The following is a 13,753-nucleotide window of genomic DNA, read 5'->3' as shown; positions in this document are numbered from 1 at the left end:
ATTGAAATATCCGCCATTTTGGATCCGCCATTTTGAAATTTAAATTTTTAATCTTTAATTCAGATTCAACAACCTGTTACAAATAAAGACAATTTAGAAAAATGTTCTTTTTTATGTTCTTTTTAGAAAATCTGCATTTTGGATCCGCCATTTTATAGTTTATAATGTTAACATTTAAGTTAGGTTTATCAAAGCTCTCAAAAATAAATATATGTAGGAATAAATACATTTTGTAAAGAAATTATGATTTTACAACTATTTTTTAAGTTATCCGCCATTTTGGATCTGCCATTTTATAATTTAAATTATCAAAATTTGATTCAGGCTTAGCAACCTCTCAAAAATATCCACATATATGTAAACAAACACGTTTTATAAAAAAAATCGGATTTTACAACTAATTTTAAAGGATTTTTAGGAAAAAATCCGCCATTTTGAATTTGCAAATTGTAATGTCAGATTCGGGTTCAGCATAATCAAAACTAAAATAAAAACATTTTTTATCAAAATAAAATGTTGAAATTCACCCATATTCTTAACATTATTTATACAAAACAATTGTTATTGTTTAAACAATTAATAAACAATTAGCGGCGAAATTTGTGAGTAGAACTTTTTACTTTAACATATTTATAAACTAACAAAAAAAGTTTTAGAAAAATATAACCTTGTTTGATTTTTTCCGAAACATTGTATCTTTTCGTTCTAATTGCACTCCCCTACTACTGCAAAATAGGTATTCTAATATCATATTGTTTTAAAAATTAAATTAATAAATAGAGTATGTAGGTAGTAATTATTAACACCAAATATAAAATAAAATTTTAATTATTTTTCAGTAATAACACAATATTTGATTTTTGAGATTTCTCTAGATGTTTATGAAATAATTGAAATTAAAATTGTATAAAAATCATTATCCCATTCAAAAAAATATTTCTTACTTGCCAAACCTTCGGTTTGGCGCCCTTTTGGGGCTGCGCCCGCCCGGTTACGGGGGCCCTGATTCAATAGACATGACGATCTAACATTCAATAGATCCAAAATTCATTTCCTTGAATGGAATTTAAATAATTATTCTTGAAGTTATACGTACTTGGTATGGTATGCATATTGCATATCAGTGTAAATAAAGTGTGAAAAAAAATATATTTGTGTTTTTAGTAAATATCATCATCATCAGTGGCGTTACAGCTATTTATGAGCCAAAGGCTTCTTCAGAATAACCCTCTATTTACCCCCAACGCCGTAACCAGGATGATCCTAAGGAGGGGGTTATAACCACTGGAGAGTCTCTGGGGGGTATAGAATACGCCCAGATAAGAGCGTATAGAGCTCAAAGTACATCCCAATGGGGGGATATAACCCCCAAAACTCCCCCTGGTTACGCCACTGTTTGTTCCTGTCGCTGTCAACTCTTCTCCATGCTCTAATTCCAATAGATTTTAAATCGTTCTCTAAAGTTGTCTTGGTAGCTAAGTCTCGGTCTTCCTCTTGCTCGTTGTTCTATTGGCATAGCATCTTCCTCTCTCCTGATTACATGCCCTATCCATCTAAGGCGTGCTACCTTAATGAATTTCATAACGTCAGGTTCTCCAAAACTTCTGTACAACTCAAAGTTGTGTAACGCCTGCGCCTCAAATCTTGTTCTTTTATCCCTCCATATATTCTTAGCAATCTTCGCTCAAAACGTTTGAGCAGTTCCTTGGTCATTCTGTGTAAGTGACCAAGTTTCTGAACCATGTTAGCACGATGGTCTTATTAGTGTTTTGTAGGCAGTCAATTTAATTTTTTTAACTAAAATCACAATACATATGCACTAGAAATAAACAAACCAAGACATTTGATGAATGTTACGATGATGAGCACTCCCAGATCATGATTTACAAAGTTTATACATTGTAAATCATGATTTGGGAGTATTTCTCGTAACATTCAGCGTGTCTTAGTTTGTTTATTTCTAGTGCATCGCTTTATTGTGATTTTTGTATGAGCAGGGCCGGCGATAACGGGCCTGCAAGGGATGCACTGCAGGCGGGCGCCCCTGTTTGGGGGGCGCCAGAATGAGCTTTTTCTGCTGGTGATATGCAAAATACTAAAATAGAAAAATTCATTTTTTTAAATGTGGTTTAAATTCGTCATAATACCCTAATCAGTGTTTGTTAGTTTTGCATATCACACATGTAAAATATACAAAAATATGCAATGCCGCATAGAATTCTTACAATATAATTATTGGTCAAAGATATTATATTTCAACCAAACAACTTTGCTCTAAATGAGAATGCTTTGTTTATTTTTTCTTCAAATTTCTTGCGAGTTGTTAAGTTTTGTATCAGCAGTTATGAGAGGAAATGAATGATTTCTATTAAAATAAACACGATTGTGATACTCTTTTCTTGCCGCCTGTGTAATTTAAGTATTATGTACTTATTAATAGGTATCGAGTATTAATCCCATAAAAATATAATATTTAAAATAAACATTTTACATAAAGTTTAGTTTAGAGATTTTTAGATTTAGATTTAGTATTATTTCATGATAGATTATATTCTAGTAAACAAGAGATTTAAGAATGGTGTCAAGAGATCAACGGCATATCCTGGTGCAGATATCGGTTCAGACCATAACCCTCTAATAGCTGACATCCAAGTGAAGCTCAAAAAAGTCGAAGAAAGCCCCAAAACACCAAAATTACATATATCAGCATCCAACAAAACGCTAATAGAAAATGACCTGAATAATCAGCTAAAGAATTCAACAAATGAAAACAATACAGAAATATGGAACACGTTTAAAGATCTTACCTGGAAAGTAATGGAAAAATATACAACAACGATGCAGAGGCACAAAAAACAACAATGGATGACTGATGAAATCCTGGAATTGATGGAGCAGAGAAGATAACTGAAAGATAACAAAACAGAATACAAAGAAAAACAGAAACTAATTAAACAAAAAATAAAGGTAGCTAAAGAAAAATGGATGGAGGATAAATGCAAGGAATTAGAAAAGTTGAATGAAAAACATGATACGTTTAAAAAAGTTAGAGAAATAGCTGGTCTTTATTATAAGAAAACTCCACATACTATAACCGATTCGTCGGGAAAAATGATAATAGACGAACACGAAATTCGAACTACCTGGTATAATTATATAAGGTGAAGGACCAGAAATACTAAAATCAGAAATACAACATGCTATAAAATTGGCAAAAAACAAGAAAGCCGTTGGTCCCGACAACATACCTACAGAAATGTTAAAGCTCATAAATGAGGAAAACATTGGAATACTAGTCAAACTTTTCAATGATGTTTATTCGACTGGTGATATCCCTGAAGATTGGTTAAAGTCCGAATTCATAACCCTACCAAAAAAACAACGTCCGAAAAACTGTAGCGACTATAGAATGATAAGCCTTATGAGCCACACTTTGAAAATCTTTCTACGTATCATCCACAGTAGAATCAGAGATAAATGTGAAGAAGACCAGGATGAAACACAATTTGGCTTCAGAAATGGACTGGGAACCCGGGACGCACTCTTTGCACTAAATGTGTTATTGCAGAAATGCCGAGATCAAAGGAAAGACGTCTTTGCTGTATTTATTGACTATGAGAAGGCCTTTGATCGAGTACAACATCACAAATTAATTAAAATATTAAAGGATAAAGGAGTTGATAGTCAAGATGTGCGAATCATAGAAAAATTATACTGGCGTCAAACAGCGACAGCTTGCATAAATGGAAAATCAACAGAAATATGCAAAATACAAAGAGGTGTCAGACAGCGTTGTATACTGTCCCCACTGTTGTTCAATTTGTATTCAGATATAATATTTAAGGAAGCGCTGCTTAATTTGGAATGGGGTGTGAAGGTGAATGGAATTCTGATAAATACAATCACATATGCAGACGATACAGTTATTTTAAGTGATGATATGAATGGATTACAACACCTTTTAAATGCCATTGACACAGTGGGAAGAGAGTTTGGCCTAAATATAAACTGTTCAAAAACAAAATACATGGTATTTAGCCGTTGGCTCATCAAGATTCACGTTTATATGTTGATGGTCATATAATTCAAAGAGTACCCAGTTTTAAATATCTTGGTTGCCATATTACTGAACAACTAGATCCAGATAAAGAGATAAAATGTAGAATCGAGATAGCCCGCACGACATTTTTAAAAATGAGGTCATTCTTCTGTAATGATACCTTGCAACTTCAACTTCGAAAGCGCATGATTAAATGCTATATTTGGTCAGTCCTCTTGTATGGTGTCGAAGCAGGGACATTAAAAATATCCACCATTAATTGTTTGGAGGCCTTTGAAATGTGGCTGCACAGACGTATTCTGAAAATACCATGGACGGCTATGCTGACAAATGTGGCAGTCCTTAAGAGAGCAAATACTACCCGCGAGCTGCTTGATAACATCAAATATAGAAAGATGGCCTATTTTGGACACGTAGTAAGGGGAGACCGGTATAATATTCTTCAACTTATTATGATGGGTAAAATCGAAGGACGCGGAGGAATTGGTAGAAAGCAGGCCTCTTGGTTGAAGAATATCCGGGAGTGGACAGGAATAAAGAAAGCAGAACACCTATTTAGAATAGCTCGTGACAGAGACAGTTTCGCCATGTTGATCGCCAACGTCAAGGGGACTTGATAGGGCACATTAAGAAGATTATTTCATGTGATTATACCTATACTAATAAAGAATAGTTTGTCAGTTGTAGTCTGCAGTTAAAGAATCTAGTGTTGCATTCAATTAATATAAAATTATATTTGTTAATTACTCAGTACTATTATTAAATTACAGTTTCACATTACTGCAGAAATATAATCTTGAGGTTTTAAAGTTATTATTTTTATTTAGTTAAATAAAAATGGATTCAAAAAAAATTATCTGGGGCACGAACCGAAGAAGAAAAGCCGAAAAAGAAGAAATGACAAAAACAATCTTAGTTCTCTTAGCCAATTTCTTAAAAAAATAAAATGAAGTTATTCTGTCAGATCATGGATCCAATCAAACTGTAACCGAACTTTATTTACCGGGGACATTTGCGGATAGGGGAACACCGACTAAGTCGGTGTCAAAATCAGGTCATTAATATGGAGAAAAGCTCTTCTAGCTACCCCTTAAATCAGGTGGTTTAACCTCATAATGTAATACAGAGGATGTCCCATTACCCAGGGCATCCAAGGAAACGTTCAGTACAAAGCCTCCTCATTCGTTATATACTGCGATGGGGTGGGGTGGTGTTATAGCTTGGTGATCAGATAGATACCACTCCAGGTTATGGGCGGTCAGATAGGTAAGTCAGTGACCGGTTTGATCTTCGGAAATGTGAGTCTCACTGTTTCATTAAAACACACATAATGTCCCCAAGGCTGGGGTTCTACGAGTATCTGCATGGGCGCCCATGCAGGCACGCTGTCAGGGAGGATGTGCCACCCCCTAGCTTTTCGGGTGCTTTAAACTATATATTGTCATCCAAAGTATACAAAATGTAATGCGCAACATCTTCACGTCTGGCTCCACCCTAAAAATTTTTATACATATGGGCGCCCATAAGAATGTGTGTGTGGGGGGGCGCCTGTGCTAGTTTTGCAGGCGGGCACCTTATACCCTAGCGCCGGCACTGTGTATAGGTATTATCAGGGCCGTAACTAAGCCATACAGCGCTCTTGGCGATTGGAATGAAATTGCGCCCCTACCGGGGGGTTTGGGGGTATGGAATACCCCCCAACGTAACGGGGGGTTCGGGGGTCCTCCCCCGAAAAATGTTGAATTTCACACTGCAAAATTGTTAGTTTTTAATCGTTTTGAGATCGTTTTACAACGGGTTTAATTTTAATTTGTCATTGTTAATGGTTTTATTATTTTCTGAAAGGAATTCGTCCATCAGACTTCTTAATTAAATTACGTGTGAGTCACTAATAGTGAAAAATACACTTTTAGTGCACGTTTCTATTGTAAAATTTATTCATATTTTGAACAATTCTAGTAGTTTTTTTTTAAATTTATACTCAACGATATAATAACCTTTTAACTGTAGCCTATAACCTTTTTATTTTGATCACCTACATGTGTCTTTTGATCTGGGGAAGTAATAAGGTAGACTATCCATTAACATATATACATATTTATTTACATAGAAATATAATATTGACAGAATACAATAAAATCTTCTACAAATAAAGTTTAACCTGTCGAACTTAGTAAAACATACATAGTTTGGAATGGTAATTTAGGCAACTAAAACTTAACTTTTCTTGCTTTAAGTTTTGCAAACTCTTTTATGACATCGTTGTAGTCGATTTTCGAAGCAATGTTGTATTCTATAGATAGAATGGCAAGATTTGTCAGTCTTGCTTCATTCATGCTGGAACGCAAATAGTTTTTAATAATTTTGAGTTTACTGAATGATCGATCCTTCACATGATGCCACACTGACATTCATGGTCAAAAATATTCTTATAGCTACTTCAATGTTTGGGTAGGCATCTCTTAGTCCATATTTTGAGATCGCTGTGAGAATATCCAAATGCGTTGCCTTTTCGATATTTTCAAAAGGCTCATTTGCATGGTATTTAAATGAAGAAACCTCGTTGACTAGTTCAACTGTATCTACATCCCTACTATACTTCAACCCGAAATCGGCTGCACATTTTTCTAGGTGAGAGATGGATTGCTGGCTTAAGGACTTCCCAGACAAAAAGCTAAAATCGGATGACACTTGATGGTAAAGTTCTGCCCTCTTTCTCATTTTACTAGAAATTTTATCAAACGGCATAGCACTCTTTCTCAAATAGTTTTTGAGGACCTAGTGTTCGTGACTGATCTTCTGCCAGCTCTCCAGCCATCATCTTGACCTTTTTTATCCTTTTAGAAGGGAATTCACTGGGAATAGTCAAAGAGTCACACGTAGCTTTAGCATTTTCCAAAAATTTTTTACAAAAAAAACTCCTTCTTTGCGCATTTCTTCTACTTTTTTTGCTAAACCCAAGAGCAAACTAGACGCTACATCCAGAGTTGTACCTTTCCCTTGAAGAGCCTTGTTTGTACAATCTACACTGACCAAAATATCAGACCACATTTCCAAAAGCGACACAAATTCAAAATCAATTTGTTTTAAAACTTTCATAGCACCAGAAACTGTGTCTGCATTCCAGTCGTTGTCTCTGTCAGTCATGCTTATCAAAATCTTGTAAACAGAGGTTAGACCATTCTTAAGAGATGTCACGGCTTGACGCCTGGACGACCATCTCGTGTCACAATGTCTTTTGAGTGTGGTATTGAGACAACCAAGCAAGGCCTCCCATCTCGAGGTAAAGCTGCTGAAAAATTTGAAAAAATCCAAAACCTTTCCGAAAAAAGTTGTCATCATTACTGAAACTTCTGCAGCATGCACGCCTACGAGATTTAGACTGTGTACCGCACAAGGCACAAATGTTGCCAGGTCATTTAACTGGGATATGTGTGCTTGAACGCTTTCATATTTTCCGGCCATGTTTGATCCGTTGTCGAATCCTTGTCCACGACAGTTCTGTATATCCAAGTCATCAGTTTTAAGTCTTTCCAAGATTTCTTGAGATATCCCTCTTCCTGTCTTCTGGTGAGTTATGATGAAGTCCACAAAGCTCTCTTCAACAGAGCATTTACCATCCTCGGTAGTAACATATCTGATTACTTGGCTCATCTGCTCTAAATGAGCTGTGTCTGGGGTGCAGTCGAACATGATGGAGAAATACTTTGCACGTTTTATCTTCCTCAATGTTTCTGATCTGACATTACTTCCCAAGAGGTCTATGACTTCATTTTGAATAAGGGGAGAAAAATAGCTAGTGACATTCTTTCCATGTTTAACTGTTTCTATGTGTTTAGCTAGTTGAGGATTATAATGACTAATAAGCTCTAAGGTACTCAGAAACACACCACAGTTGCTGTCACCAATCAAGTCCCATCCACCTCTTAAAGCTAAGTTATTCCTAGCACAGTGAAGAATAACATCCACAAAACACTTCAGAATGTTGGTCCACTTGTCTGTTTCAGCTTGTATTAGCTTTTGATGTCCTGCGTCAACATACTTGTATGTTTTTAAGCCTATTTCTAACTCTTTCCATAGAATGTAAGAATCTCGATGAAGTATTGACCTTTCGTGATTGACAATGCATGGGTGTAGGTGTCTCCAATCGTTGAATCCCTCTTCAATATTAGAAAACACAGATTTGTCCTTTTTATCGTCTTTTGAAAAAAGAAGACAGGGGAAACAAAACAGGACGTCCTTAGATTGGCTATACAATAACCATTGCCTTTTCACATTTTCCCCGTTCGGTAGAGTTTTGTAAACCCATTTCTGAGAGAAGCGTTGTCCATCATCAGAACAAGGAAACATGTGGTTTTCCAAATTAATCATTTGAGGGCCTTTTTCTACAATTGTACAACGAACTGTGTCCAATCTAAAATTTGTCAGCCATTTTCTGGGATCTTCGTACTCTATTTGGTGGGAACTACAATTTCCACTACTTTCTTCTAAGTTAGTGTCGATCTCAATGGGAGTGATGTGGCTAGTGGGGTCCTCCAAAACCATATTACTCTTGCAAAAGTCTTCGGTGTGCGTCTCTCTACCATGAACTTCTTCGTCGTCTTCTTCTTCGTCTTGAATTTGAGGCTCAGAAGGACCTGGATTATTACTGGTATTTTCATTCTTCAGCCAATTTCCTAGTGCAGATGCTAATTTTTTGTTATCTTGTTCTTTTCTATTTCTAATTTTTTTGAACTCGCTCCCGGAAGGTTTTTTTGGTCCCATATCTACAACATTAGTACAACATAGTAATAACTACAACATTATAATTGTGATTGACGTACAGTAGAATCTCGATTATCCAGTGTAATTTGGACCAAGGCCACCTCGGATACGTAAAAACTCGGAGGTTAGGTGGTATTGACGTAAAAACACACACACAATTATCAATTTTAAACTATTTATTTATTAAACACCAAAAAAGTAACACAAACATGTTAAAATTACATGTTAAACAAAACAAGTCTACTTTTTGGTTGAATCGGACTGTACTGCGCTCTGTAATAGTGTGCGCCGACTGTACCGCGTCGCCAGAAATTTGTACTGACTCATCCACTTCCTTAACCCCCTCACCTCCACCCACACATCCGTAGGTCACTGGCACAGATGCACACCAATTAGTCAGTATTGTGCAACTGTCACAACAACATCTACCCTTCGCGTCGCGTGTTTCCAATTGTGTGAGTGTGTGTTGTTTAAAATTAATGTATTATATATAATTGTAACGTTTTAAAAATTTAAATAGCTTTTTTCTTGGGGTTGGGGTTTCCCTATTATCCGTCATTTTTGATTATCCGACCGTCTGCCGGCCCGTTTATGACGGATAATCGAGACTCTACTGTATTTAGTTTTCACCCAACCCAATAAACTATTTATACTTGATACATTTTAATAACGTGTGTTAAGGCCTGTATTGAAATCGATAAAAATTAAGAAACGATAGTACGGTGGACAGTGGTTTAATTTAAATAATTCTTAATTTGCCAAATTACATTACAATTAACTTAGCCTCTAAGTTAATTACAGCAAAAACTGTAAGTAAATTATTTACCAAAAAGAACAAAATATTATTAAATTTCTTACCTATATAATGACCAAGGTAGCACGAGTAGGATCAGCCAACAAGACAATCAAGAGTTCCAGTCCAAACCACGACTGTTAAAACATTCACTGCTTGTAATTAAAAACCATTTCGTCGTTGCACAAAAACTACTAAACTGAATGAGACAGATACTAAATGAAGTATCAGAGCGAGAGCGTCGCGGTACGGGGGGCGGTGTATAAAATATTCAAGTTATGACATGCTTCAAGCACAGCTGGCGCCTGGCGAGTGGAGTAGGAGCAGTGTTGCCAGATGAAAATTCTTCGTAACAGTAGAATAGGACATAAAAAACAGGAGAAAACAGGAGATTTTAATAATTTTAAATAAAACAATAAAATGTAGTTAAATTGAACAAAATAACTATCTTATGGCTATTTTTCAAGGCCATTAATTAAGTAATTAATTATTTAATTAAGCAGTAATTAATAGAAGTGAAGCAAGACAGTCCATGCTTAGTTTCTGACTGATTCGCATGCGCAGTTCCGTTTTCAAGCGCTTGAAAACGGAGCTGCGCATGCGAATCAGTCAGAAACTAGTCATGGACTGTCTTGCTTCACTTCTATTAATTACTGCTCAATTAATTAAATAATTAATTATTTAATTAATGGCCTTGAATGTGATGGACTGTCACCATGAACAAAGTTTAAATTCAGGTTTCACAAATGTTTAAACTTATTGTCTGATCACGCTAGATAATCTCTCAAATTTAATACAAACATACCATATTCTAGTGGAAAATATAACAGAAGATTTGAGATTGAAAACAGAAGAACAGGAGAAGAAGTATGAAAACAGTAGATCTCCTGCTAAAACAGGAGATCTGGTAACACTGAGTAGGAGCGCTCTTGTTTACCTGGGATTACTTCGCGCCATCAAGCTTCGCATCAATTAAGGAAGCTTTCTTTTATTGCGTGTTAATAATTTAGTACTGAATATATAAAACAAATTATAAACAGTAATTTTACAACAACAACAAAAAACAAATGTGTTCTTCCAATTTGTGCAAAAAGTTTACTTTCTCGAAAAGTGTATACCTATAAATAATGGGTTTCCTTCATAGCCAATTTTGCGCCCTCATTGTACCTGCGCCTTTGGCGGGGGCACATCTCGCCACCGACTAGTTACGGCCCTGGGTATTATTGAGGCCATCTATCTTCTCAAGCCATAGTAACCACTTATTGGCGAGATGGCGAGCACTACTCTTCTTTTAATTTCTTCACTGACATTGTTATCTTTAGTTAGCAGCGAGCCTAAGTATATAAAGGTGTCAACAAATTTAGTAAATATATTTATTATAATTTTGTGTCTCTGGATTTGTCTTTCGATGATAAGTATTAAAATATGGTGAAAAGAATATTAAATAGCAATCTTAATATGATTGTAATAGGGGAGTGCAATTAGAACGAAAACATGCATTGTTTCGGAAAAATTCAAACAAGCTTATATTTTTTTAAAACTTTTTTTGTTAGTTTATACAGGGTGTTCCATTAATAATTGTCCATATAGTAACTGGAGAAACCTTAGCACAAAATACGAATATTTAACCTAAAACACTTAAATAAAATGTGCTTCCTTACTGAGTTACAGGGTGTTTTATCTAAAAATTTAAAAACTACTTTTGCTCAGCATTCTAAAACTATTCGACGTATCCTTTTCATACTTGGCAGGAAGTATAAGTACTGTACCAACTACTAAATTATGTTAAACAAACGTTTCTGGCTATTACCAGAGGCGTACGACGGGGCAAAGTGAATGGTTGACCCTTTCCAAATTCTACGCCACTGGCGAAATTGCTATTTTAGTTCAATTTTTGGATTCTCCAATACTTTCTATGAAAATAATATACTCTTCATTCGTAACGATAAAGTCATTAGTTTTCGAGATCTTTGAAGTTAAAAATGAAACGACACGGTTATTTTGATTAATTTATTGAGTGGCTTCATTTTTAATTTCAAATATCTTGAAAACTAATCATTTTACCGTTACGAATGAAGAATATATTATTTACATAAAAAGTATTGCAAAATCAAAAAATTAAACTAAAATAGCAATTTCGTCAGTGGCGTAGAATTTGGGAAGTGTCATCCAGCCACTATCCCCTGTCGTACGCCTCTGGTAGTAGGTAGAAACGTTTATTTATCTTAATGTAGTGGGTGTACAGTACCTACACTTTCTGCCAAGTATGATAAGGATACGCCAAATAGTTTTAAAGTACTGGGTACAAATAATTTTTAAATTTTAATCATATGAACCATATCATAAATGAATCAAAATAACTGTGCCGTTTCATATTTAACTTCAAATATCTCGAAAACTAATGACTTTATCGTTACCAATGAAGAGTATATTATTTACGTAGAAAGTATTGGAGAATCTAAAAATGGCACTAAAATAGTAATTCCTCCAGTGGCGTAGAATTTGTGAAGCGTCAACCATTCACCATCCCCTGTCGTACGCCTCTGGTAGTAACTATAAACGTTTGTTTATCATCATTTAATAGGGTGTCTAGTAGTCGCACTTTCTGCCAAGTATGAAAAGAATACTTCGAATAGTTTTAAAATGCTGAGCACAAATAGTTTTTAAATTTTTAGATAAAACACCCTGTAACTTAGTAAGGAACCACATTTTATTTAAGTGTTTTAGGTTAAATCTTCGTATTTTGTGCTAAGGTTTCTCCAGTTACTATATGGACAATTATTAATGAAACACCCTGTATACATGTTAAATTAAAAAGTTCTACTCGCAGATTTGGCCGCTAATTGTTTATTAATTGTTTAAACAATAACAATTGTTTTGTATCAATAATTTTAAAAATATCGTTAAATTCATCATTTTACTTTGAACAAATATGTTTCTATTTTGTTTTTGATTATGCTGAATCCGAATATGGCATTGTGATTTGAAAATTCTTATACAGAAGCTCTTATACAGTGTCTCTGCGTAGCTAGGAACCACATGGAAACCTTTTTTATTATCAATTTTACGGAAAATTATTATATAAGACACATTATTTTTATATAAGTACCTACAGGAATATACAGGGTGGGAAATTAGTGCGAAACAATTACTTGTTTGTCGTAAGAAGAGATGTAAGAAAAAGTTGGGGTATAAAAGGACCATAATTTAAAAATATTTTCAAATATACAGAGTCACCCGTATTGACAGGGTGACATATTATACTTATGTTTCTTAATGGAGCACGCTGTATATTTTTACATTTATGGATTCTCCTCGATGTATTCTTTCTTAAATATAAGGTTTTGTAATGTTATACGAGGAAGTGTAAAAGCTAATTACGTTTTTTATTAATTTCGTAGCAATATTCACACCCTGTAGAATTGTAGTGATTTCTTTTGTTCAGCTAGTCTTACGCTAGCCGTTGCCTTTTAGTAGATATATTTGATCATGTTAGTGTAGCGATGGTCTATAGGGCTTTTCATCGATTGTCATTTATTTCGAGCTTCTGTCATGTGTCACATAATATTAATATATCTACGTCATACGTCTTTGGTTTGTATAATTGGTTATACCAATAACGTATGTCGTAGATATATTAATATTATGTGACACATGACAGAAGCTCGAAACAAATGACTGTGAATGAAAAGCCCTATTCGGCATTCTGTCGAATGTTTTCTCGTAGTCCACGAATATCAGTGCCAATGATTTGTTGTATTCTGCAGACTTCTCTGTCAGGTTTTTTATGAGTGAAAACAGATTGTAAATTAAATGGAGTTAAATAAAAAGAAATATTTATTTATAATTTTTTTATAGATTTTAATAAAATTGAAATAGTTTACATTTCATATAAAGGACTTAGGACTTTCTTCGTCGCGTCAATGGACGTTTCTAATTCTTAAACTCCTAAGTGGAGCATAGTGCTTCGGTTTAAACTCGACAGTGAGTCATATTTTGGTCTAAAGCCTTCACCTCATTCCAAGACTTTCCTTGATCTCTCATCTCGTCCATGCTTGATCTTCTTCAAATTGCTGGATGTCATATTGTAGGGCATGTTTTTGCCGATTCCAGTCTAGGGCAGTTTTTACCATATA

At 34.9% G+C, this 13,753-nt stretch overlaps 1 protein-coding gene across 1 annotated transcript; it reads right to left on the bottom strand.

Annotated features, from left to right (window-relative positions):
* Positions 1 to 6,910: 6,910 nt before the first annotated feature.
* On the bottom strand, positions 6,911 to 9,887 carry LOC126887619 (zinc finger MYM-type protein 1-like). Its single transcript, XM_050655213.1, has 2 exons — positions 9,683 to 9,887; positions 6,911 to 8,826 (listed from the first exon to the last, which is right to left on the bottom strand). Exon 2 carries the CDS (start codon positions 8,822 to 8,824, stop codon positions 6,926 to 6,928), a length of 1,899 nt encoding a protein of 632 aa, XP_050511170.1. The 5' UTR covers positions 8,825 to 8,826; positions 9,683 to 9,887; the 3' UTR covers positions 6,911 to 6,925.
* Between the last annotated feature and the right edge of the window lie 3,866 nt (positions 9,888 to 13,753).

Source organism: Diabrotica virgifera, chromosome 7, assembly GCF_917563875.1.
Source record: "Diabrotica virgifera virgifera chromosome 7, PGI_DIABVI_V3a".
NCBI classification, from domain to species: domain Eukaryota; kingdom Metazoa; phylum Arthropoda; class Insecta; order Coleoptera; family Chrysomelidae; genus Diabrotica; species Diabrotica virgifera.
The sequence above is the reverse complement of the archived record's forward strand: the minus strand, read 5'-3'. Positions and strand labels throughout refer to the sequence as shown.